Source organism: Entelurus aequoreus, linkage group LG08 (assembly GCF_033978785.1).
Source record: "Entelurus aequoreus isolate RoL-2023_Sb linkage group LG08, RoL_Eaeq_v1.1, whole genome shotgun sequence".
Taxonomy (NCBI): Eukaryota; Metazoa; Chordata; class Actinopteri; order Syngnathiformes; family Syngnathidae; genus Entelurus; species Entelurus aequoreus.
In genome coordinates, this window is record NC_084738.1 from 19,257,579 (window position 1) to 19,283,668 (window position 26,090).

At 38.8% G+C, this 26,090-nt stretch overlaps 1 protein-coding gene across 1 annotated transcript in view; it reads left to right on the forward strand.

The window, feature by feature from the left end:
* Positions 1-1,819: 1,819 nt before the first annotated feature.
* The window catches only part of si:ch211-234p6.5 (pleckstrin homology domain-containing family A member 4), a 41,091-nt gene continuing 16,820 nt past the window's right edge, over positions 1,820-26,090 (forward strand). The window contains exons 1-12 of the mRNA XM_062055855.1: positions 1,820-1,949; positions 8,674-8,743; positions 13,324-13,422; positions 13,489-13,561; positions 13,666-13,766; positions 16,141-16,259; positions 17,468-17,680; positions 17,749-18,046; positions 19,860-19,913; positions 20,903-21,025; positions 25,857-25,910; positions 25,991-26,071. Of these exons, the coding sequence (XP_061911839.1) occupies positions 1,900-1,949; positions 8,674-8,743; positions 13,324-13,422; positions 13,489-13,561; positions 13,666-13,766; positions 16,141-16,259; positions 17,468-17,680; positions 17,749-18,046; positions 19,860-19,913; positions 20,903-21,025; positions 25,857-25,910; positions 25,991-26,071 (1,335 nt within the window). The 5' untranslated portion in view covers positions 1,820-1,899. The remainder of the gene's footprint in view (positions 1,950-8,673; positions 8,744-13,323; positions 13,423-13,488; positions 13,562-13,665; positions 13,767-16,140; positions 16,260-17,467; positions 17,681-17,748; positions 18,047-19,859; positions 19,914-20,902; positions 21,026-25,856; positions 25,911-25,990; positions 26,072-26,090) is intronic.

The following is a 26,090-nucleotide window of genomic DNA, read 5'->3' on the forward strand; positions in this document are numbered from 1 at the left end:
GGAAGAAGCAAAACAGCACCTTGGCCCTCTTGATAGGAAATTTGAGTGCAAAAAGTTCCTAATGTTACTAAGGCCATTACTTTTACCAGTAACGGGTAATCTAACTCAATACTTTTTACGTACGTTACAACGCCGTTCCTGATGCGTTTGATGTGTTTGTATGTCAACAAGACATTGTCAGCAGCACGAGTTCAATGCAGGAAGTGACTTTTTACTAAGCAACAACCAGCGCCACACTAAAATGAACTTGGTATCAAATGGGAAGATGCAACAAACACACATACACACACTCCTACTACTACTACAAAGGAATAATGAACAACAAATCAATAATTGTAGTGACACGCTTGCAACCTTACAATAGCCCGTTTGTAGATATGAACACAAGACAAGCTGCTGTCACTGCCTTATCTAACATGCTAAAATACTGCTCTCAGCGCGCTCTCGTTGACGTCACAGGTCACTTAGCAACAGGTACTGCCTTATAAAGGCACACACACACTCTGCTCTCATGAAAAGTCTAAACTGCATATGCAAGATATTTGAAGTTTTTTTTTTTAGTTTTTTTTTTAAGTAACTCATTAATTACTTCCCCTAAAGATTAATTACATTTATTAGCGAGTAATTATGTTAGTAATTTAATTACTTTTTTTGGGTAAAGTAAGGAATAACTTTAATTAATTACTTTTCAAAAGTAATTTTCCGACCACTGTTAAAAATAGGAGCAACAGGTCCACGTTAATGTTTATTTGTTAACATGAACATGCTTAATAAACATGTTAAGTGCAAATAAATTCCCCTCACAACACAATGTTTATACTTTTTAAAAATGAATACTATAAATTGAGATTCATCAAATTTAATCCACAGTGATTAGGGATGTCCGATAATGGCTTTTTGCCGATATCCGATATTCCAATATTGTCCAAATCTTTCATTACCGATACCGATATCAACCGATACTGATATATACAGTCGTGGAATTAACACATTATTATGTCTAATTTGGACAACCAGGTATGATGAAGACAAGGTCTTTTTTTAAAAATATTAATAAAATAAAATAAGATAAATAAATTAAAAACATTTTCTTGAATAAAAAAGAAAGTAAAACAATATAAAAACAGTTACATAGAAACTAGTAAATAATGAAAATGAGTAAAATTAACTGTTAAAGGTTAGTACGATTAGTGGAACAGCAGCACGCACAATCATGTGTGCTTACGGACTGTATCCCTTGCAGACTGTATTGATATATATTGATACATAATGTAGGAACCAGAATATTAATAACAGAAAAAAACAACTCTTTTGTGCAAATGAGTGTAAATGGGGGAGGGAGGTTTTTTGGGTTGGTTCACTAGTTGTAAGTGTATATGTTTTTTATGTTGATTTAATAAAAAAAAACAAAAAAACAAAAACAAAAAAACCGATACCGATAATAAAAAAAACGATACCGATAATTTCGGATACTATCGGACATCTATAACAGTGATCAAATTTAAAAATATACTCCACTCTATGCCAAGTAAGAGTGTTAAAAAACATAATAATACCCAATGTTGCTGGCTTCGCCATTATAGAAAAACTCCATCCAAGCATGCAAAACTCTAGAAGAGACTATTGACAGAACAGCTGTTTTTTTTCTCTCTCTCTCCCTCCATACATTCCTAAGTCACAAACCCACACTCAGCAAAAGACAAAAGAGGCTGTACATGCCGAGCACGTTGGGAGGGATGAAGAAGAAGGAGGGAGGGGACACGAGGAAGGGTCTGACAGAGAGTGCAGTGTTGCAGCATAGATGAACACACAGGTGTAGCAGACGCAGAGAGAAGGAACTGAGAGGTTGGACTTGCGGTCTTTTTTTGGACATCCAGCCCAAGGAGGGATGCTGTGAGGATGCCTGGCAAAGTGATGGAGCTCGAAAGCAGGCGGTCACGGTTACTCAGGTATGACATCATTCTATACTATTTTACTACTTTTACACCAGTTAGAGCATGATTTGATTACTTTTTAAAGCCTGGTTTTCAGTATCTTGCACATTGTTTCCTCGGCGAGTGACTGTAAATATATGTGCAAGCGTGTAGGAGACATGCAAATGTGTCCAACTCCACAAAGCTCACTCTGTGTGGCGCTCACACACTCAACGTTTGTCCTCCTCTCCATCACCATCACCATCATCATCCCTCTTTTGCATTTCAAGCCTCTCTCCCCACTCTCCTCCTCTTCACTCATTAAGCATCCAGCAGCACCCACATATAGTCCTGGAAGTTATGTGATTGTTTGCGCCGTCTATGATGGGACAAAGACGTGATTGTTTCGGTCCTTTTAGTCCGTGACTCACCAAAAAGGGAATTGTGGTTTGTATTCTGCCAGCGGAGGTTAACAATCATATCTTTCTCATCACTTGATCTTCTTTTTCATCTGCTGTTCAAAGGGGGTTAAAAGTGCAGATAAGCACTATGAATAGGCTTTACAGTACAGTAATAACTACTTGCTTTTGACATTGGTTCGATTCCCGACAATGGGTTGCATTACAGCAAGGAGGGTATCCGCCAAAGCCAATCATGGAAATGACTCGCTGTGGTAGCCTCTAAAATGAAAATACCCCAAATCAGGGAAAAGTATTAGTAGTAGAGATGTCCGATAATATCGGACTGCCGATAAATGATTTAAAATGTAATATCGGAAATGATCAGTATCGGTTTTAAAATGATCAGTATCGGTTTCAAAAAGTAAAATTTATGACTTTTTAAGACTCTGCTGTGTACACGGATGTAGGGAGAAGTACAGAGCGCCAATAAATCTTAAAGGCACTGCCTTTGCGTGCCTGCCCAGTCACTTAATATCTACAGCTTTACACACACACGAGTGAATGCAAGCATACTTGGTCAACAGCCATACAGGTCACACTGAGGGTGGCCGTATAAACAACTTTAACACTGTTACAAATATACGCCACATTGTGAACCCTCACCAAACAAGTATGACAAACACATTTCGGGAGAACATCCGCACCGTAACACAACATAAACACAACAGAACAAATACCCAGAACCCCTTGCAGCACTAACTCTTCCGGGACGCTACAGAGCCATTATCGGACATCTCTAGTAATAACTACTTGCTTTTGGCATTGGTTCGATTCCCAATTGGGTTGCATTACAGCAAGGAGGGTATCCGCCAAAGCCAATCATGGAAATGACTCGCTGTGGTAGCCTCTAAAATGAAAATACCCCAAATCAGGGAAAAGTATTAGTAGTAGAGATGTCCGATAATATCAGACTGCCGATAAATGATTTAAAATGTAATATCGGAAATTATCAGTATCGGTTTTAAAATTATCAGTATCGGTTTCAAAAAGTAAAATTTATGACTTTTTAAGACTCTGCTGTGTACACGGATGTAGGGAGAAGTACAGAGCGCCAATACATCTTAAAGGCACTGCCTTTGCGTGCCTGCCCAGTCATTTAATATCTACGGCTTTACACACACGAGTGAATGCAAGGCATACTTGGTCAACAGCCATACAGGTCACACTGAGGGTGGCCGTATAAACAACTTTAACACTGTTACAAATACACGCCACATTGTGAACCCTCACCAAACAAGTATGACAAACACATTTCGGGAGAACATCCGCACCGTAACACAACATAAACACAACAGAACAAATACCCAGAACCCCTTGCAGCACTAACTATTCCGGGACGCTACAGAGCCATTATCGGACATCTCTAGTAATAACTACTTGCTTTTGGCATTGGTTCGATTCCCGACAATGGGTTGCATTACAGCAAGGAGGGTATCCGCCAAAGCCAATCATGGAAATGACTCGCTGTGGTAGCCTCTAAAATGAAAATACCCCAAATCAGGAAAAAGTATTAGTAGTAGAGATGTCCGATAATATCGGACTGTCGATATTATCGGCCGATAAATGATTTAAAATGTAATATCGGAAATTATCAGTATCGGTTTTAAAATGATCAGTATCGGTTTCAAAAAGTAAAATGTATGACTTTTTAAGACTCTGCTGTGTACACGGATGTAGGGAGAAGTACAGAGCGCCAATAAATCTTAAAGGCACTGCCTTTGCGTGCCTGCCCAGTCACTTAATATCTACGGCTTTACACACACACGAGTGAATGCCATTCATACTTGGTCAACAGCCATACAGGTCACACTGAGGGTGACCGTATAAACAACTTTAACACTGTTACAAATATACGCCACATTGTGAACCCTCACCAAACAAGTATGACAAACACATTTCGGGAGAACATCCGTACCGTAACACAACATAAACACAACAGAACAAATACCCAGAACCCCTTGCAGCACTAACTCTTCCGGGACGCTACAGAGCCATTATCGGACATCTCTAGTAATAACTACTTGCTTTTGGCATTGGTTCGATTCCCAATTGGGTTGCATTACAGCAAGGAGGGTATCCGCCAAAGCCAATCATGGAAATGACTCGCTGTGGTAGCCTCTAAAATGAAAATACCCCAAATGAGGGAAAAGTGTTAGTAGTATGGTTAGTTTTCCAGAATTAGGCTCTGAATTCAATGAAATATAATATCCACTTTGGTATCCATGACGGCATAAAAGAAAAACCTACTTCCTCATTGACGTGATGCCGCCTCTGACACAACACTTGCTAGATTAGCCTGCCTGGTAAACAATGTGTCGAAAAGAAAGAGGAAAAAAAGCTTCGCTACACATCTTAAACCCAAAAAAGCAGAGAGTAAACGGTCAATTACAAACATGGGAACTTTGAATTTGATCATTTAGTTTTTCTTCAACAATTAGGCTAACCTACTGTAGCATGATGCTGCTGGTAAAGTGTGAGTGCGATGTTAGCAGTGTGGCTAACACAACTATCTTAATTGTTTCTAACCTTTGCGTCCTCACGTCCCACCCCTTTATGTGACGTTATTGTATGTAATACCGTATATTCTTAACCGCCAAAAAATATCTGTTTCTCAGCTGTGGTCCCTATGGGCCGCAGCAGTACTCAGTTGTAATACACGTTGCCACCATTTGTCACAGTAATGATAATATCAAACAAACAGATCTGGTGCTTGAGTCACGGAGAACTTTCATAAGCGCAAAAAATATGACTAAAGTGATTAAAGCGGTCTTTTCATTTGCACTTTAATTTTATTGACAGTTTATTTAAGAAACATATATATTATTATTATTACAGTTGTTAGAATGTATTAACTTTATCACTGTGTAATTGTATGTTCATGTATTTTTCATCAGTTTTTATGATTTCTTTCATTTGCAGTATATTTGATTAGTGTTTATTTCTAGGTTTTATGTTTTCATTTTTTAGGTTTATCCGGTTTAACGATAAGTAGGTAAGTTATAGTTATTGAAGACGATTAAAATCAAGAGTAGGATTTCTAATTCAGTGTTAATATTTGAGTGAGCCATAGGCCCCTTTGTTGAGGAAAAGTGAGGTAAAAAAGGTTAAGGACCCCAGGTATATAGCATCTACTGTATTACATTGGTGCAGAGTTATACATTTGAGCATGAGTTAAATATGTACACGTGGATGAAATGCAAAATTGCATTTCACAAGCTGTTGTGAATAAACACAGTTTATTAGCATTAAAGCTACCGACATAAAACGGCATGTAGAGTTTACAAAAAAGCCTTTTTCAACTGTAATAAATTCCAGCATGAAGGTTAGATTTTAGCAAACGCACTTCTAATCAGGGATGACCATGTTTTTCTTCAATACCGATACAGATAACTTTTTGTTTCTTGAGACCGATACCAACAACCAATATTTATCTATAAATACTATTTTTAAATTTAGATTAAACTACAGTTTGTGTACAACCAGCTTCTAGGCGACTTCTTTAGAAGCACAAGTGTCTTTGTGGGGACAGAGTGGCTCGGTGGCAGAGCGGCCGTGCCAGCAATTTGAGGGTTCTTGGTACGATCCCCAGCTTCCACCATCCGAGTCACGTCCGTTGTGTCCTTGAGCAAGACACTTCACCCTTGCTCCTGATGGGTCGTGGTTAGGGCCTTGCATGGCAGCTCCCGCCATCAGTGTGTGAATGTGTGTGTGAATGGGTGAATGTGGAAATAGTGTCAACGCGCTTTGAGTTCCTTGAAAGTAGAAAAGCGCGATACAAGTACAACCCATTTATTTTCAAAACACTAGTTGTAGCAATGTTGGCATTTCAGGTGGCTGATAAGGTTTGATGTGCTGACACACAATGTTTTGTTTTCCTCCTTGCAAATTTGATGTAAATACCCATGAAATGTATCCCTCTGAAAAAGTGAAATAATCCCACACGATCGACTCCATGTTTGTTTACAATAAATATTTGTAGATTATGCTACATATGTACAAAATAAACCACCATGATCAAACTACATAAATAACATCCTGTTATTTGATTTTGATATTTTTTTTTATCTAGATAGATTGAAAATAAACACCAATGAGTTGACTGATGAACATTATCACATAATTTATTCAGAAAATATAAATAACAACAAATAAAGATAGAATACTTATTATATTATAATATTTAATATTTTTATATAGCGCTTTTCTCTAGTGACTCAAAGTGCTTTACAGAGTGAAACCCAATATCTAAGTGACATTTAAACCAGTGTGGGTGGCACTGGGAGCAGGTGAGTAAAGTGTCTTGCCCAAAGACACAACGGCAGTGACTAGGATGGCTGAAGCGGGGATCGAACCTGGAACCCTTAAGTAGCTGGCACTGCCACTCTACCAACCGAGCTATACCGCACAACATGTAAGTCTAAAAAAAACCCAACAACATTATGATTTGTACAATTTCAGAATGTGCTTGTTCTATTTTTAAACAAAGAAAACAATCTGAAGTTGTCTTTATTTTTAAGTTATCGTGCCGTGATTTCACCAGTCCGGCCCACTCGGGAGTAGATTTTTCTCCATGTGGCCCCCGATCTAAAATGAGTTTGACACCATTGCTCTAGAGCAGGGGTTCCCAAACTACGGCTTGCGGGCCGGATCCGGCTCCCCAGCATCCATATATCCGGCCCACAGGACGTCCCAAGTAAAAAAAAAGGCTTTTTTAAAAAAAAAATATTTATTTATTTATTTTTTTAAATCTTTCCTTTCTAATCCATTTTCTACCGCTTGTTACACTTGGTGTCTCCTAGCCGCTCAGGCAAATCATATTGTCTAAAAATTAATTTTCCCATCGATAACGTGACAATGTTAAATGTTGATGAACATCAATGTTAATTGATGTTAAATGACAAAACGGATTATGAAGACAATGTATATATATATATATATATATATATATATATATATATATATATATATATATATATATATATATATATATATATATATGTATATGTATATATACATATATATATATATATATATATATATGTATATGTATATATACATATATATATATATATATACATATATATATATATATATATATATATATATATATATATATATATATATATATATATATATATATATATATATATATATATATATATATATATATATATATATATATAGAGGCTCATTTAAAATTGGTATTCAAATAAGAAATAACATAATGGGACCCTTAATTTTGATCTATTATTACCATTTTATAAGAAATATCGGTAACACTTTAGTATGGGGAACATATTCACCATTAATTAATTGATTACTAAAGTAACAAAGACTTAATTTAGAGTTTTTTGGACACTAGGGGAACATATAAGGGTTAGGGTTAGGGTTCTGGTTACTAATAAGCAATAATTCTGAGGTTATTGAGGGAAGACTCTTAGTTAATGGCTTACTGGTTGTATAATAAGGCCATGCAGAATAAGGCATTAATAAGTACTTAATAATGACTAATTAAGAGCCAATATGTTACTAATTTGCATGTTAATAAGCAACAAATTAATGGTGAGTATGTGTTCCCCATACTAAAGTGTTACCAAAATATTTTTGAAATTAAGTGTAAAAATATGTGGCAACTTATTTGTATTTACAATGATGCAGAAATGAGTGAGTTAAAGATACCAGGAGAAGAGAATTCCTAGAAATGGAGCTTGTGCAGGGCGGCTAAATCAAGCTTGCACGTGACGACAGAAACAAATGTGCTGAAATTCTTGTAGAAGTTGAACTCCGTCCACCCTCCACACATTTGTCTCCGACACCAAATGGATTTGGGACTTCTGTCCTAAACAGTCTGCAGGCTGCATTCCTGCACTTTGGGACACATTCCGAGTCCTGCGTCCCGTGCCGGCCATTCCCTACTCTCTACTGTCAGATTGTTTTTCACACACTCCCAGCCACCAGCAGGAGCATGCAGCTGTCACCTGTCACTTCTGGTCATATAGCGGCGATGCTTGACCACCCAGAATAGAATAGTAGGAGAGTTTAGCTGCAAGTGGGTGAGCGGGACACCAAAGTCCGAATGACCTGGGAGTAAAAAAAAAAAAAAAAGCCTAATGGGAATGTGGTCGGTGTGTTCGGAAGCTTTGGGACGGTTGAGCGTGGGAATGATCCCACACTGCAGAGGTTGTGGTAAGGTCTCATGTTCACGCCAGCAGCATGGTGTCAACCACACGTACTGTGCATGCTCCCTTTGAGGGTTTTTCATTCATTTGTAGCGGTTACATGTGATGTGTCCTCCGCAGGATGGACGAGCAGGACAGAGTAAGCCAAGCATCCAGCGTGGCCACCATCTCCTACTTCCCTGTCATAAGGGTTGGTTCTTGTCTTCTATATTACATGTTTATTACGTTAGTTTACCTCGGTTTTCATACGTGCCAATTTTCCTTTGAATCAGTGTCTGATGAACATATACGCCAAAGTCTTGCCCTGGTTTTATGCTCACTGTCTTGACGAAAACATTGCACATAACAAACTAGGCCGTATACCTGCTTACTTTTCCACTGAATCGCGTGCCCAAACAAAGAATCCCTCGCGCTATTGACTCAGTTTTCTGTGCTGCACAATAAGCCACCATGGGACCAAATAAAGTTGTAAGTGCCAGCAGTTTAACATGGACATACTTCTCATTGTCTACTGTGTGGAAAAAACTAAAGATGGGAACCGAATTTGGTACTTAACCCTTGTGTAATGTTCATATTGTTGTTGCTCAGCCAGCGTTTGTGGGTCTGATGGACCCGTTGAATTTTGTGGCTTTTAATGCCTCACAATCAAACACTTTTATGTTAAAATACTGAACAGATGTTTACCATATCCCAATAAACATATGTTCAGTATTTGAACATAAAAGTGTTTGATTGTGAGGCATTAAAAGCCACAACATTTTGTTTTTTTATACCTCACCCAGGTATTAAAAAAGAAGGGTGACCGCAAACGACTATAATGCAAACTAAGTTTAATGTCAAAGTTGACAAACTTCTCAGTTTATGACCACAACCTTTGACTATCCAAGTAAAAGGCACGACTTATGATCTAGAATTAACTTTTAACAACTCAGAGGCTGCTAAAAGTGGTTCTACTGCGTTAGCGCTTATAATAACAATAATGCTAATACTGTATATGATTATTATTCAGATCAGGAGATGTAAATGGAGTATTGTTGGTGGTTTTTGGAGGTTTTTTTCGAGGACTTTATGGTTGGAATTGATGAATCCAATTAGCTTAATCAGTGTCTGATGAACATATACGCCAAAGTCTTGCCCTGGTTTTATGCTCACTGTCTTGACGAAAACATTGCACATAACAAACTAGGCCGTATACATGCTTATTATTCCACTGAATCGCGTGCCCAAACAAAGAATCCCTCGCGCTATTGACTCAGTTTTCTGTGCTGCACAATATGCCACCATGGGACCAAATAAAGTTGTAAGTGCCAGCAGTTTAACATGGACATACTTCTCATTGTCTACTGTGTGGAAAAAACTAAAGATGGGAACCGAATTTGGTACTTAACCCTTGTGTAATGTTCATATTGTTGTTGCTCAGCCAGCGTTTGTGGGTCTGATGGACCTGTTGCATTTTGTGGCTTTTAATGCCTCACAATCAAACACTTTTATGTTAAAATACTGAACAGATGTTTACCATATCCCAATAAACGTATGTTCAGTATTTGAACATAAAAGTGTTTGATTGTGAGGCATTAAAAGCCACAAAATTTTGTTTTTTTATACCTCACCCAGGTATAAAAAAAGAAGGGTGACCGCAAACGACTATAATGCAAACTAAGTTTAATGTCAACGTTGACAAACTTCTCAGTTTATGACCACAACCTTTGACTATCCAAGTAAAAGGCACGACTTATGATCTAGAATTAACTTTTAACAACTCAGAGGCTGCTAAAAGTTGTTCTACGGCGTTAGCGCTTATAATAACAATAATGCTAATACTGTATATGATAATTATTCAGATCAGGAGATGTAAATGGAGTATTGTTGGTGGTTTTTGTAGGTTTTTTTCGAGGACTTTATGGTTGGAATTGATGAGTCCAATTAGCTTAATTGTTAGCCACCTTGTACTTGCCGTATATTACAAATAGAATGCATGAAAAAAGGAAAAAACACATGTGCTCTTGTCTTACATAGGGATTGTGAATGATAGGCAAAATTCCCCAAAAAAGTGCATTTCCCTCTTAACCCTTGTGTGGTGTCCGGGTCTGTGGGACCCGTTTTAATTTTTTATTAAAAGAAAAATCAATCAATCAATCAATCAATCAATCAATGTTTATTTATATAGCCCTAAATCACAAGTGTCTCAAAGGGCTGTACAAGCCACAACGACATCCTCGGTACAGAGCCCACAAAAATGATACAATTAATACATTTTTCAAACTGAGACTCACTGAACTTGTCTCATTTTCTGTGAAGAACATATCAGAATACATATTTAATAACACACATCATACACATTTCTATTACATATAAGATGTCCGGGTCCACTGGACCCGGAAATTGATGTTCTGTGTACCACACGCACACACACACACACGCACACACACACACACACACACACACACACACACACACACACACACACACACACACACACACACACACACACACACACACACACACACACACACACACACACACACACACACACACACACACACACACACACACACACAGAGCATAGACAGGAGAAGGACAGAGTGTAGGTACGGCCATCAGAGGGTCAAATGTGCGAGAAAATGAGAGCAGACAGTGTTGACAAACAATGTTGCAACCTTGTGTGGGAACCGCAGGTGCAGAAACACAAAAGAAGAATCCCTGTGGGATGCAGAAACTGGCAGAGAAATTTTCCGTGCAACATTCATATTGTTGTTACTCAGCCAGCGTTTGTGGGTCTGATGGACCCGTTGCATTTTGTGGCTTTTAATGCCTCACAATCAAACACTTTTATGTTAAAATACTGAACAGATGTTTATTGGGATATGGTAAACATCTGTTAAACAATCAAACACTTTTATGTTCAAATACTGAACAGATGTTTATTGGGATATGGTAAACATCTGTTCAGTATTTTAACATAAAAGTGTTTGATTGTGAGGCATTAAAAGCCACAAAATGCAACGGGTCCATCAGACCCACAAACGCTGGCTGAGCAACAACAATATGAATGTTGCACGGAAAATTTCTCTGCCAGTTTCTGCATCCCACAGGGATTCTTCTTTTGTGTTTCTGCACCTGCGGTTCCCACACAAGGTTGCAACATTGTTTGTCAACACTGTCTGCTCTCATTTTCTCGCACATTTGACCCTCTGATGGCCGTACCTACACTCTGTCCTTCTCCTGTCTATGCTCTGTGTGTGTGTGTGTGTCTGTGTGTCTGTGTGTGTGTGTGTGTGTGTGTGTGTGTGTGTGTGTGTGTGTGTGTGTGTGTGTGTGTGTGTGTGTGTGTGTGTGTGTGTGTGTGTGTGTGTGTGTGTGTGTGTGTGTGTGTGTGTGTGTGTGTGTGTGTGTGCGTGTGGTACACAGAACATCAATTTCCGGGTCCAGTGGACGAGGACATCTTATATGTAATAGAAATGTGTATGGTGTGTGGTCATTAAATATGTATTCTGATATATGTTCTTCACAGAAAATGAGCCAAGTTCAGTGAGTCTCAGTTTGAAAAATTAATTAATTGTATCATTTTTCTTTTAATAAAAAATTAAAACGGGTCCCACAGACCCGAACACCACATAAGGGTTAAGAGGGAAATGCACTTTTTGGGGGAATTTTGCCTCTAATTCACAATCCCTATGTAAGACAAGAGCACATACAGTATGTTTTTTTTTTTTTCCTGCATTCTAATGTGTAATATACGGCAAGTACAAGGTGGCTAACAATTAAGCTAATTGGAGTCATCAATTCCAACCATAAAGTCCTCGAAAGAAACATCCAAAAACCACCAAAAATACTCCATAATATAATATTTATGATCTAAATATTAATCAAGTACAGTATTAGCATTATTGTTATTATAAGCGCTAACGCCATGGGACAAATTTTAGCAGCGCCATGATAACAGAGGTAACGAGCTTATGCAGCTGCTGCATCACTTCTGAGTCGTTAAAAGTTAACTCTAGATTATAAGTCATGCCTTTTACTTGGATAGTCGAAGGTTTTGGTCATAAACTGAGGAAGTTTGTCAACTTTGACATTAAACTTAATTTGCATTTTAGTCGTTTGCAGGCACCCTTTTTTTTTTTTTTTTTTTTTTTAACCTGGGTGAGGGTTCTAATTTATTCTAAATGGGAAGATATGAACATCCCATCGGTCGGCATGAAAGTGATCAGACATTGTACAATGAGAAATTGTTTCAATATGTTTGTAGTTTGTATTTCTTGTTTCTGGATATGCTTATAACTCACCTTCTAAAACTTGTAGCTCATCCTCCTTATATTCAGGCTCAAAAATATAAGGTTCTGGATCATTATTTGTCAGAAAGTAGTCATTGTTGGCATGGTTATCATTATCAGCTCACTGTTAAATGTAAATTAAACAATTTGAAATGTAAACAATTTGAATTTAAACAGAAGTACCACAAATTAGTACCTTTGAGTACAAGTATCGATTCACAGGTACCGAGAATTGGTACTGTGTCAATTTAAATGTAAAATGTACCCATCTACATGTTAAGCTATAATTATTCTCTATAAAATGTGTTTTGTGGTAATATTTTCTGGTGTCTGGAACGGAATAATTAGATTTACATTATTTCTGATGGGAAAAATGCTTTGGTTTCGGTACGATTTAGATCCCGGCTGACCTTTTTGGAACGGATTACAAAAACAAAAAACGAGGTACCACTTTTTTGACATACATCTTTGACATAATTGAACTGTGATGTGGCAGGAGAGCGATGGAAAGGTGCAAGCATTTGGGAAAAGATGCCAGTCGGCCAAAAGAGACCCCAACTGTCTTGTGGTCATCAGAGGATGGCTCAATAAAAAAGTAAGATGATTGAAGTTGTTTCATTGAGATAAAAGGCTTCATTAAGCATCCAAACCATCTCTGCAGGACAGCACTGGTTTGAAATTATGGAAGAGACGATGGTTTGTTCTCTCCAACTACTGCTTGTTCTATTATAAAGGTAAACACTTGTTATCATCAGTACTGTGCAAACACGTACACTGTGTTACATCACATAATTACATTTTCCTCCCTTTCTTCATGTCTTTTTTCGCCACAAATCAGACAGCAGAGAAGAATTGGTGTTGGGCAGCATTCCGCTCCCGAGTTACAAAATCCTATTTTGCACGCCGCGAGAATGCAAAAACAGGAAGTTCACGTTCAAGGTATGTTTATTTTACCATCAATAGTTGTAGGTGTTATTTAAAGATATCGTATGTTATCAGGTAACTACTGAATTATGAAATGTATTCTTATTTGCTGATTAAATATAAATAAATTAAATATCATTATTAATGTTTTTAATGTTTTAAAAAATAAAACATATTACTATATTAATATTAGTGTGTGTGTTATTACTGGTAGTATTTCAATTATCATTGTTATTATTTTAAGACACTGTGTCCATGTGTATTTTGGTGACACAAAAACTATTATATTCAATTAAAGCAACAATATGTAATAATGCACAGTACCTTGACTAATATTCCCACCAATGGCTTGAAATAAGGGGTATAGCAACTCTGTCATTGCCATGGCAACATTGGATCACCTACACGAAAGGCCTTTGACACTATAGTGGACCAGCCTGGCCAGCTCTTGTGTGGTGTTAGCACTACCTAGTGCGCAGTTTTTGTAAAAATCAATCAATCGATCAATCAAAATTGATTTATACAACCCTTGATCACAAGTGTCTCAAAGGGCTGCACAAGCCACAACGACATCCTCGGCTCAGATTCCACATCAGGGCAAGTAAACAACTCAACCCAGTGGGCACAATGAGAAACCTAGGAGGAATTTTAGCGATATTACGGCGATGAAAAAAAGGCTGTTTTAGTAACACTCTTAATGTGTGACTCCAATGAGAGAGTTGGGTCGAACATAATTCCGAGAGTCTTTACCGAGTCGCTTTGTGTAATTGTTTGGTTGTCAAATGTGAAGGTGGTTTTATTAAATAGGTGCCGGTGTCTAGCAGGACCAATAATCAGCATTTCCGTATTCTTAGCGTTGATTTGCAAAAAGTTAGTGGACATCCATTGTTTATACTTTATACATATACTGTTCCGTATGCTATTCAGTAAAATCTTTTGCAAATACACTTTTACAGTACATTTCATTTATAAATATTCCTTAAGTAAGTTCCTGCTTTATATTGTGGATTTTCTACAAACTTTAACATTATTTCATAGTTTTTTGGTATTCTATTCATACTGTATTTTACTGTATTAAAGCAACAATATGTCAAAATGCACAGTACCTTGACTAATATTCCCACGATTGATTGAAATCAGGAGAATAGCAACTGTTGTTACCATGGCAACATTAGATGACCTACTTTAAAGGCCTATGATAATGGGTTGTGTTAGTAGTACTAGCTACTGCACAGTTTTTGAACAAAATGTTCAGTTTGCAGTAGAGATGTCCGATAAATGCTTTAAAACGCAATATCGGAAATTATTGGTATCGGTTTCAACGTCCCGATTTTCCCGGGAGACTCCCGAATTTCAGTGCCCCTCCCGAAAATCTCCTCGGGCAACCATTCTCCCGAATTTCTCCCGATTTCCACCCATACAACATTATTGGGGGCGTGCCTTAAAGGCACTGCCTTTAGCGTCCACTGCAACCTGTCATCACGTCCGCTTTTCCTCCATACTAACAGCGTGCCGGCACAGTCACATAATATATGCGGCTTTTACACACACGTAGGTGAATGCAAAGCATACTTGATCAACAGCCATTGATTGATTGATTGAAACTTTTATTAGTAGATTGTACAGTACAGTACATATTCCGTACACTTGACCACTACATGGTAACACCCGAATAAGTTTTTCAACTTGTTTAAGTCGGCGTCCACGTAAATCAATTCATGGTACATACATACAGGTCAAACTGAGGGTGACCGTATAAACAACTTTAACACTGTTACAAATATGCGCCACACTGTGAACCCACACCAAACAAGAATGACAAACGCAATTCGGGAGAACATCCGCACCGTAACACAACATAAACACAACAGAACAAATACCTAGAACCCCTTGCAGCACTAACTCTGCCGGGACGCTACAATATACACCCCCGCTACCACCAAACACCACCCCCCCCCCAACCCCGCCCACCTAAAGTTCAATCAATCAATCAATCAATGTTAATTTATATAGCCCTAAATCACAAGTGTCTCAAAGGGCTGTTACATTGTTTAATGCATCCAGCGGGGCATCACAACAAAATTAGGCATAATAATGTGTTAATTCCACGACTGTATATATCGGTATCGGTTGATATCGGAATCGGTAATTAAGAGTTGGACAATATCGGAATATCGGATATCGGCAAAAAAGCCATTATCGGACATCTCCAGTTTGCGGTATAAATATTTTCAGCAAATGCTTTAAATTGTTGATTTCTACAGAATGTACACATTATTTTATATTTTCAGCAAAATAGACATACATTACAAATGTTAATTTGACTGTTGATATTCAATTGTTTGACAACTGTTCACTCTGTGGTGTCATGCCTAAATGTCAACACTAGGTGGTGCACCAGGGAATGCGCTCGTATTATTTCAGCGCAGACACTCAAGAGGACATGTTGGGTTGGGTCCGGGCACTCAGTCAATCTGCTTGCATGGAGACGGACAGTTCTATGAGCAGGTATGGACATTGTGATGCCTCGCTAAAGAAATTCAAACATTCATTACTCAACTCAAGAGTGCCCCAACCTAAAATGTATTCAAAATAAGAGTTGTCTCTCAGCTAATTGTTATGCTTTAAGTTGCAAGCAGAAATTTGAGTTACAAGCATCCTAAGCATTAGCTTATTGCTAAAGATCGACATGACTTTGCATGCCAACTATCGGAAGGAAGAAAGTGAGTGTGAGGGGCAGTGCTGAAAAGAAGGATCAGATGATAGTCATTGAATTAAAGAAAGACAAAAGGGACAAGCGGTAGAAAATGGATGGATGGATGGATCATCAAAAATATGACCAACCTGGCAAAGCAATTGAAGCGTATCACTGCTCGTCTGCACCGTACTGAAGCAGAATGTATCTAACGGCAGCCAAGAATGTTAAAATAATATCTAAACACGAGACATTTATCCATAAAACTATGGAAAAGCTGCTGATAGTGTGTTTGACGATGAAGCAGCTGGAAGGAGGTACTCTAGAAATCCGCTCTCCAAAATAACACATTACTTCATAAAACTACAGTCTATTGCAGGGGTGTCAAACTCATTTTAGATCGGGGGCCACATGGCGAAAAATCTACTCCCAAGTGGGCCGGACTGGTAAAATCACGGCACGATAACTTAAAAATAAAGACAACTTCAGATTGTTGTCTTTATCAAGATGAAAAAAATATCAAAATCAAATTACAGGATGTTATTTATGTAGTTTGATCATTTTTGGTTTATTTTTTTACATATATAGCATCATCTACAAAGATACAAATAATTGCTATTGCGATATCTAGTTGACACATTTAAAACAGCTGTTTATTTCATTCAAAAATTTGAGGTTCATTTTTATACTTCGCTGGATAAAACCTGTTCACGGGCCTGAGCCGGCCCTCGGGCCGTACGTTTGACACCCCTGGTCTATTGTATTGTTTTTATAACATATTTATTATCTAAAAGTTTGCTTTTCTTTTCAAAAGGCATGTTACATGTTAAGATTATGTTGTTTTAGGGGGCCAAGCACCAATGAATTGATTTCAATTTGTTTATATGGGCGACGCCGATTTGAGATACAAGTGTTTTAAATAGAGAGCTCTGTCCCAGAACCAATTAGGCTCATAAATTGATGCAATACTGTAGTAGTATTTTAGGGACCTTATTGCGTTGAAATGTGCGTTACCTTGCAGACGCTGCTCAAGTTACCAAGATTTCACTCAGATGGGTGGCAGCAGTGAATCAATGGACCTCCAAAAATCTCCCTCGGATGAAGAGGGCTTGTCCCAAAATCCCAGACATGTCAGCAGAACTCTGAGTGAACCGAGCCAGCTCAGCGGCGGGAGGATTGGGACGTCCTGTGCAGAGCAGAGGGGAAGGAGGAGCGTACATCAGAGGAACAGAAGGTTGTCACCACTCTCAATTCCAATGACTTCTCATTATCTCACGGTTGGTTATATGCTCTGATGTGCAGCCCTTCAGCCAGAACTCCAAGCCCTTGGGGTCCAAACCGCGAGGTGGATTCCCTTCCCTTCGGCGCGGACCACATGGGCGCACTGATGCAAGCGGAAATCCTGGGAACAGGTTCCTCGGCCTCCAGAGGTCAGCTGGGGTCACGCCCTCACACGCCGGTGGGAAGGGTTGACATTCCACCCCAGGATGACCCTGTCATGGTGCCGGACACGCTGCACTACACACCTGTCTCGCCTAAAACCGAGTCCAAGTCCAATCCCGGCACTCCACTCCCAGAGAGGTGGCAGAATGTAAACAAGGTCAGGATGCACCTTATAATGTGTATATTTCTATTTCATAGTAGTTTTACTATGATATAAAGCAGTGTTTTTCAACCTATTTTTTAACAAAGGCACATTTTTTTCATTGAGAAAAATCCTGAGGCACACCACCAGCAGAAAATGTTAAAAAATGAAACTCAGTAGTCTACTGTATTTTCCTGACTATAAGGCGCACATACATTTTTTTTTTTCTCAAAACTCGACAGTGCGCCTTATAACCCGGTGCGCCTAATGCACGGAATAATTCTGGTTTTGCTTACCAACCTCGAAGCTATTTTATTTGGTACGTGGTGAAATGATAAGTGTGACCAGTAGATGGCAGTCAAACATAAGAGATACGTGTATACTGCAGTATGATGACAGTCACACACAAGACATACGTGTAGACTGCAATATGACTCAAGTGAACAACACCAACATTTAATATGTTCCATTGAAAATATAGAACATTACACGCGGCGCTCAAAAACCTGTTTTAGTACGACTTTGGTAAGCTATAAGGCCGCACCGCTTGATGGGTTGTACTGTGCTTCAACATACGAGCATTATTATGGTGTGTGTATAAGGTAAGAAATATTATCTGACATTTTGTTTCGCAATGTTATGCAAAAGCAACTTTTCTTACCTTCTGATCTGTATTTGGGATCTGCGTAAGTCCTGAAAAATTGCGCGCGTCCGCCTTTGTAGTCCGTGCCGAAACCGAAGTCCATAAGCTTCTTCTTTTTGTCTATCTTCTTGTTATGGGACATTCATTCTCCGCTATTGCCATATCTAATATAAAGTAGTGTTAAGTTCTTACTTATATCTGCCATGAAAGTGCTAAAATATACCAGAATAGTGAGTTTATACTATTCACCCAAGGAACTTTAGAGAGACAATCAGGAGGACATGTTGGGTTGGGTTGGGAAAAGAAACGGGCGTTGTTGTTTTCAGATGAGGAGATGCTGCTCTGTTATTGATTTAAGTAAAGTCTGAATGTCATTAAAACAGTTAGCGCCATCTTTTGACACTTCTTCCACTCCCGTCCTTGCACGCTACACCGCTACAACAAAGATGACGGGGGGAAGACGCTGTCGAAGGTGAGCCAGGTAAATAAGACCGCCCACAAAACGGTGCATCCTGAAGCGACTGTCAGAAAGCGGCTTGAAGATGATCTGTAAAACATCATCTATGCAACATTTTGACCAAAGAACCACCATTACATGTTATGTAGACCACAAGGAAGTGTTTTACATTTAGAAAAAAATAATAATAATATGACTCCTTTAATCCGGTGCGCCTTACGTATGAAAAAAGATCGAAAATACACCATTCATCGGCAGTGCGCCTTATAATCCGGTGCGCCCTATGGTCCGGAAAATAGAAAAGTCGTTCTCATGGAATACCTGACGCAATTGTTCAATATAAATTCAAACCATAACCACAACCATCCATGCATCACAAATGTTCTTGTCTCAAAGTAGGCCTACAGAGGGATGAGCTCCCTGCTGCCACCTACTGATATGGGAAAAGTATTACACGGTTACTCTGCCGATCTCTAGACAGCACATGCACTCAACAATGGCAAATTATTGGCGGATTACTGTACAACCGTTTGCTATTAATATTTTTAGACCAATTAGGTAAAATTGCATACTTTCCCACGGGACACCAGACACAATGGTTGAAAAACACTGATTTAAAGAACCATATTTGGTAAGTTGAGGCCAAATTGAGACTAAGTTTATCAATCCAGGTCAGAATTTAAGAAATATTACGTGAAATTTTTATGACGTATGGTATTTGTTGGCAGCCTTCACCGACATATGGATCCGTGCATCATGTTGGGCGAAGACCTCTGGGAAAGGTGAGTAGCGACCAGTCCGCTCCAGCTGCCTGTGACCCCAAAGAAGTTAAGTGGTAGAAAATGGATGGATAGATAAAAATGACTCAGGGATATTTTTGTCTAAATCAGGGTTGTCAAAGTCATTTTAGCTCAGGGGCCGCATGGAGGAAAATCTATTCCAGAGTGAGCCGGAATGGTAAAATCATGGCATGATAACTTAATAATAAAGACAACTCCAGGTTGTTTTCTTTGTTTTAGTTTGGCCAAAAATATAACAAGCCCAACGCTTTGTCTTCTGGACAAAACACTTCAAATTTGTTGAAAATTCTGAGGAAATTGATGCCGCTTCTAAAACACACTGAGCTTAGACTTTGTTTCAGTGTATATCTACAAATGCCAGGATTAAACTTTAAGTCACAATCTTTCTAGGATTGGACAAAAAACACAACATGTGAACTCTTCGAGGTATCAAATACCTCCTTTGTCATGTCCACATATCAATCTAGTGCTAACTCAACAAACAGTAAGAAACGGAGGTAAAAACTATTCAAAAGTTCCCTTTTCTCGTGTTTGACAGAGATATTTTGGGGCAACGAGGGTGTCAAATGACGATGTGTTCGAAACAGAAGACATAAAACGGCAGGTTTTAAGTTTCATGTGGGTCGAGGAGGAGGAGCCACAGTCACACTTTACTGTGTACCTCTTGCTTGGCCCCGGTATAAACCGTTTGCTTGCCTAACAGAATTTCTATTGTGACATCCAGTGGACACATTTAGAACAGCAGTTTATTTTGTTAAAAAAAAAAGCAGCTAATTTTAATACTTTGTAAACTCATCACACGGGCCGGATAAAACCTGTTCCGGGCCGTACTGGTCTAAATTGTCTAATGGTGGTGGTAGCTGCATGAGAGCTGTGGTTCATTGAGTGAAACATGAATTCTAACATGTACTGTGAATAAAACATGTCATGTCACATTGTGTAACTGCTTCTTTTTGGTGTTGTCTTTTCAGAGCTACTCTGCTGGGGCCCACACAGACTCATTGCCCCCTTTGCCCCCCTCATCCAGAGCTGGACATGCACAGCACCCATCTAACCATCACTTCCCTAACCGCAGTGTCCCCACAGTCCACGTGGTAAAGCGTTGTGTTTTTTTTTTTTTTACAATGTATTAGTATTAATCGCTCAAGTGCAAATATTCAATTAAATTAAAGCAACGGTATGTAATAATACGATGTTAAGACAACAGCTTTATATGGTACACCACTGTTTGTTAATGGCATGGCAGCTGAGAATCATTGACTTTAGCACTCTATGACAGTGGTGCAGGCCTGGCCCTAATCAATCTGGCACCCTAGGCAAGATTTTAGGTGGCGCTCCCCCACATCGGCAGTGAAGTGTATATACTCACAAGAAACCGAATAGCTTTGTCTTTGACCTTTTTTTTTACTTAAAGAAAGAAAATTAACATATTATATGAGAATGTTATGTTATGATTATCTTTAACCGAATCACAGCAGTGCTCAAATTAAAAAACAGCATTCCCTCTCATGTGATATTGCTTAATTAACATTAATGATGTGCACTTTAACAACTAGGCTTAAGACTATACCTAATATATAAAGGGGTGGAAAAGTGACTATTACCTGCAGAGCAAACATTAGCTAACCAGAAGGCAATAACAATGTCAACAAAAAACACCTGCTTAAAAGATCTAATACAAATGTCCCTGAGGAATGTAAGGTGGGAGTACTGTAATTACCTAACGTTACATTATTATTTTCCATAACAATTAGCCCCCTCCACAATATTAACCCGACGTTAAAACAGAACTAGCTATTTATTGATTAGCAATTGCCGAATCATGGCTTTCCACTTGTGCCAGATAAATACATTAGCTTAATGCTAAAAAGCCAGGTTACTATCACAGACAAATAATTTCATGTAGGCTAACGTTACCTACCTGCTACCTCTGTCTTTTTCTCGTTTCTCCTCTTCTTTTCTCTTTTTTCTTCCCTGGGCACCTGACAGTTTTGGCCGTTTTGACATCTTGTGTTGATTTTTTTGATGTGGTGACATCTACGGGAAGGTAGGGGGCGCACCGTGCGGGAGGGGGGGGGGGGGGACGGGGGGGGATGCGCAATGCTGTGACAAATAATATTTCTATTAAATAGGCTTTACTTTGCATTTTAATTAACGTGGAATTATTTTTTGTATTTAGAAATAATAGTACCAACTTTTTTTTTTTTCCTCCAACATTTGTGGCACTGGCGTGGCGCCCCCTGATGGACGGCGCCCTTAGCATTTGCCTATACGGCCTATGCCACGGGCCGGCCCTGCAGTGGTGCCCAACCTTTTTTGCACCACGGACTGGTTCAATGTAGGCATTATTTTCAGGGACTGGCTTTCCACTTGTGCCAGATAAATACAGCAAATATAAGTGTATGAAAAATACAACTCACTATAACGCCGAATTAGTGTTTCTTTGCAATGAGATGCAGATGGAAATCAGCCTTTGGCTACAATCTGTCACTTTTCTATATGGTATCTTCATTAATGTGCATTGTATCATGTCACAATGTTATAACAAATGGTGACTTCCTATGAGGAGTTTTATTGTACATCTATAAACAAGCTCATTGGTGTGTCTAGTGCACCGGTGTCAAACTCAAGGCTTGCGGGCCAGATCTGGCCCTCCACGTCATTTTATATGGCCTGGAAATAATATGTGTGAATAAAATACACATATTATTTTCTTTCTTTACTTTCTCTTTTTTCTAGTTTGACAGGGGAAAAAATGGTGTCCAAAATTGCAACAAATATTATATTACCTAACTTTGTTGGTCAAAATCCAAATACATACTTAAATATCTGCTTAACTTATGATTTCAAAGCAAGGTATCCAAAAATTTGTACACTATAAAAATGACCAATAGATTTAGTTTGTTTTTTTACAGTAAAATTCTGTCGACTGAGCTGTCAGTTGTTGTTTTTTTGATGATTTTATGGTACCACATTTGATTGATTTTATGTTAAAAAACTGGCAGCTGAGTTGCCAAAATAAAATTAAACAGCGGTACTGTATTTCCATTTGCAGTAATATGTTGTAAAAATAATACCGTATTTTTTGGATTATAAATCGCAGTTTTTTTCATAGTTTGGCCGAGGGTGCAATATATACTCTGGAGCGAGTTATGTGTGAAATTATTAACACATTACCGTAAAATATCAAATAATATTATTTATCTCATTCACGTAAGAGACTAGGCGTATATCAGCAATCGTCACGCAACACACGTCAACGTCAACGTATTTAGCGATTAGGAGTGACAGATTGTTTGGTAAATGTATAGCATTTTCTATATATTATAGTTATTTGAATGACTCTTACCATATGTTACATTAACATACCAGGCACGCAGTGGCGTGCCGTCACTAGAGGCAGGGGAGGCGGGGCCTCACCTGGCATCATGGAAAGAAAAAAAAAAGAAAAAGAAAAAAAAAAAAATTAAATTGTTATATGCATCCAGTGATTATACTAAAGTTATTTTCCATTTAACTTCACCAGTTTTAGATTATTTTTATTTTTATTTTCACATTTGCCCTTCAAATACTGAGAAGAGACGGTGCGGTGATCAGCAGCCAGTTGAGGCACTTGTGCCTCACCATGGATTGCGACTGGGCTAACTGCTGGCCTGCTGTGCAGTGAGAGTGTATTATATGCATTATATTATACATTTCCATAGTTTAGTTAGCTGAGGTATATAATGTACAGTGTGTTTTGTCAACAACTGTATGTGTGTAACGTATTTTTAGTGCTGAGCGATCATAAAACTGCTGCGGAGACACACTGTGTGAGGCTCGTATCATAACCCCGCCTCCTGGTGCCAAGCACCTCCGCCGCAGAATACACCCCCGACGGGAGCGCCGCGGCCACACCAACCAAAGCCCACACCCAAACCCTCCACGTGCAAGACCGAATCCACCCAAAAAAAGTCACTTAACAAAAAGCCAAAAAGTGCAAAAACAACAATGCTCGCGCTGCAGGAGCCGCGAACGACCGCAGGGACACAACATTAGGTACACCTGCACTGCAGGTTCATATGTTTGTAAATTTGACTGTGATGTTGCAGTCGTGCCTCACCAGACATTAACCTCACCGCACGCCACTGCAGGCACGTTCTCAGTTCGATATTTATGCGTCATATAACGTACACTTATTCAGCCTGTTGTTCACTATTCTTTATTTATTTTGAATTGCCTTTCAAATGTCTATTCTTGGTGTTGGATTTGATCAAATACATTTCCCCAAAAAATGCGACTTATACTCTAGTGCAGGGGTCGGCAACCCAAAATGTTGAAAGAGCCATATTGGACGAAAAATACAAAAAAAAAATCTGTCTGGAGCCACAAAAAATTAAAAGCCATATTACATGTGTCATGAGATATAGATTTAATTAAGAGGACTTAAAGGAAACTAAATGACCTCAAATATACTTACAAATGAGGCATAATGATGCAATATGTACATATCGCTAGCCTAAATAGCATGTTAGCATCGATTAGCTTGCAGTCATGCAGTGACCAAATATGTCTGATTAGCACTCCACACAAGTCAATAACATCTACAAAACTCACCTTTGTGCACTCATGCACAACATTAAAAGTGTGGTGGACAAAATGAGACAGAAAAAGTGGCATAAAACAAGTCGGAGAAAGTTATACATGTAAACAAACTATACGGTGAGTTCAAGGACCGCCAAAATAAGTAGGACAAAACGGCGCTCGCCAAATACTCGAATCAGTGAAGCATGTTTAATATAAACAGTGTGATTTATAACAATTAGGGAGGTTTGTGTCATGTTTGTCCTCCTACAGAAACCATACTAAAACAAAAAAATTGATTTTTCCCCCTCATCTTATTCCATTTTTCATACATTTTTGAAAAATCTCCAGAGAGCCACTAGGGCGGCGCTAAAGAGCCGCATGCGGCTCTAGAGCCGCGGGTTGCCGACCCCCGCTCTAGTGCGACTTATATACATTTTTTCATTCTGTATTATGCATTTTCGGCCGGTGCGAATTATACTTCGGAGCGATTTATACTCCGGAGCAATTTATAATCCGGAAAATACGGTAATAGTACAAAAAAAAAACCACCATATATTTTACAGTAAAAGTCAGGCAACTAAGCTGCCAGATTTTTATTTTTTTTAAACAGTGGTAAAATATACAGATTTTTTTTACTCTTTACGTTAAAAAAAAGTTAAATATTTAAATTCATAGGCAAATTCATTAATTATTTACTGTTACAAGCGGCCATCAAATGGCAGTCATGACTGCGGTGTGGCCCTCAATGAAAACAAGTTTGACACCCCTAGTGAAGTGAAGTGAAGTGAAGTAAATTACATTTATATAGCGCTTTTTCTCAAGTGACTCAAAGCGCTTTACATTATGAAACCCAATATCTAAGTTACATTTAAACCAGTGTGGGTGGCACTGGGAGCAGGTGGGTAAAGTGTCTTGCCCAAGGACACAACGGCAGTGACTAGGATGGCGGAAGCGGGGATCGAACCTGCAACCCTCAAGTTGCTGGCACGGCCGCTCTACCAACCGAGCTATACTAGTCTAGTGGGACAGGCCAAAGTTAAGTCAAAGTAAATGCAGTCCGGTAGCAAATGCTTCACGGACCGGTACCGGTCTCCGGACCTGTGGTTGGGGACCACTGCTCTATGATATTGGTGAACCAGCCAGGACACCTCTAATGCTACATCAGCGTTAGCGCCAGTGCTCACCAACTTTAACACACTCAGCCGTTATATTTGTGTCTATGTTTTAACTGCAACAGGTACACAGCAGCAACATCAATATTGTTTGTTATTCCTCTTTTAAATGCTCAACATGTGACCAAAAATTTACAAAAAAAGGTCAAAATAATATAAAATAATTGATGCATTGGTGATTTCACAGCCTTCAAAGTCTGAATCGACACCAGCAATCAGGCCTATTGAAAGTGATGTTGATGTGAGTACTTAGTTACAGCAAATCATTTTATGCCTCGTATCTGATCCGAGTTTAGTCAGTGCTTTTCGTACTTTTTGCAGGCTGTGCTCACGAGGTTGTGCGGCTGCGACAAGCTCCTGCAGTCTTTGTCCGTAGAACTGTCTCATCTACAAATGGATAAGGTCGCCTGCCTGACGAAAA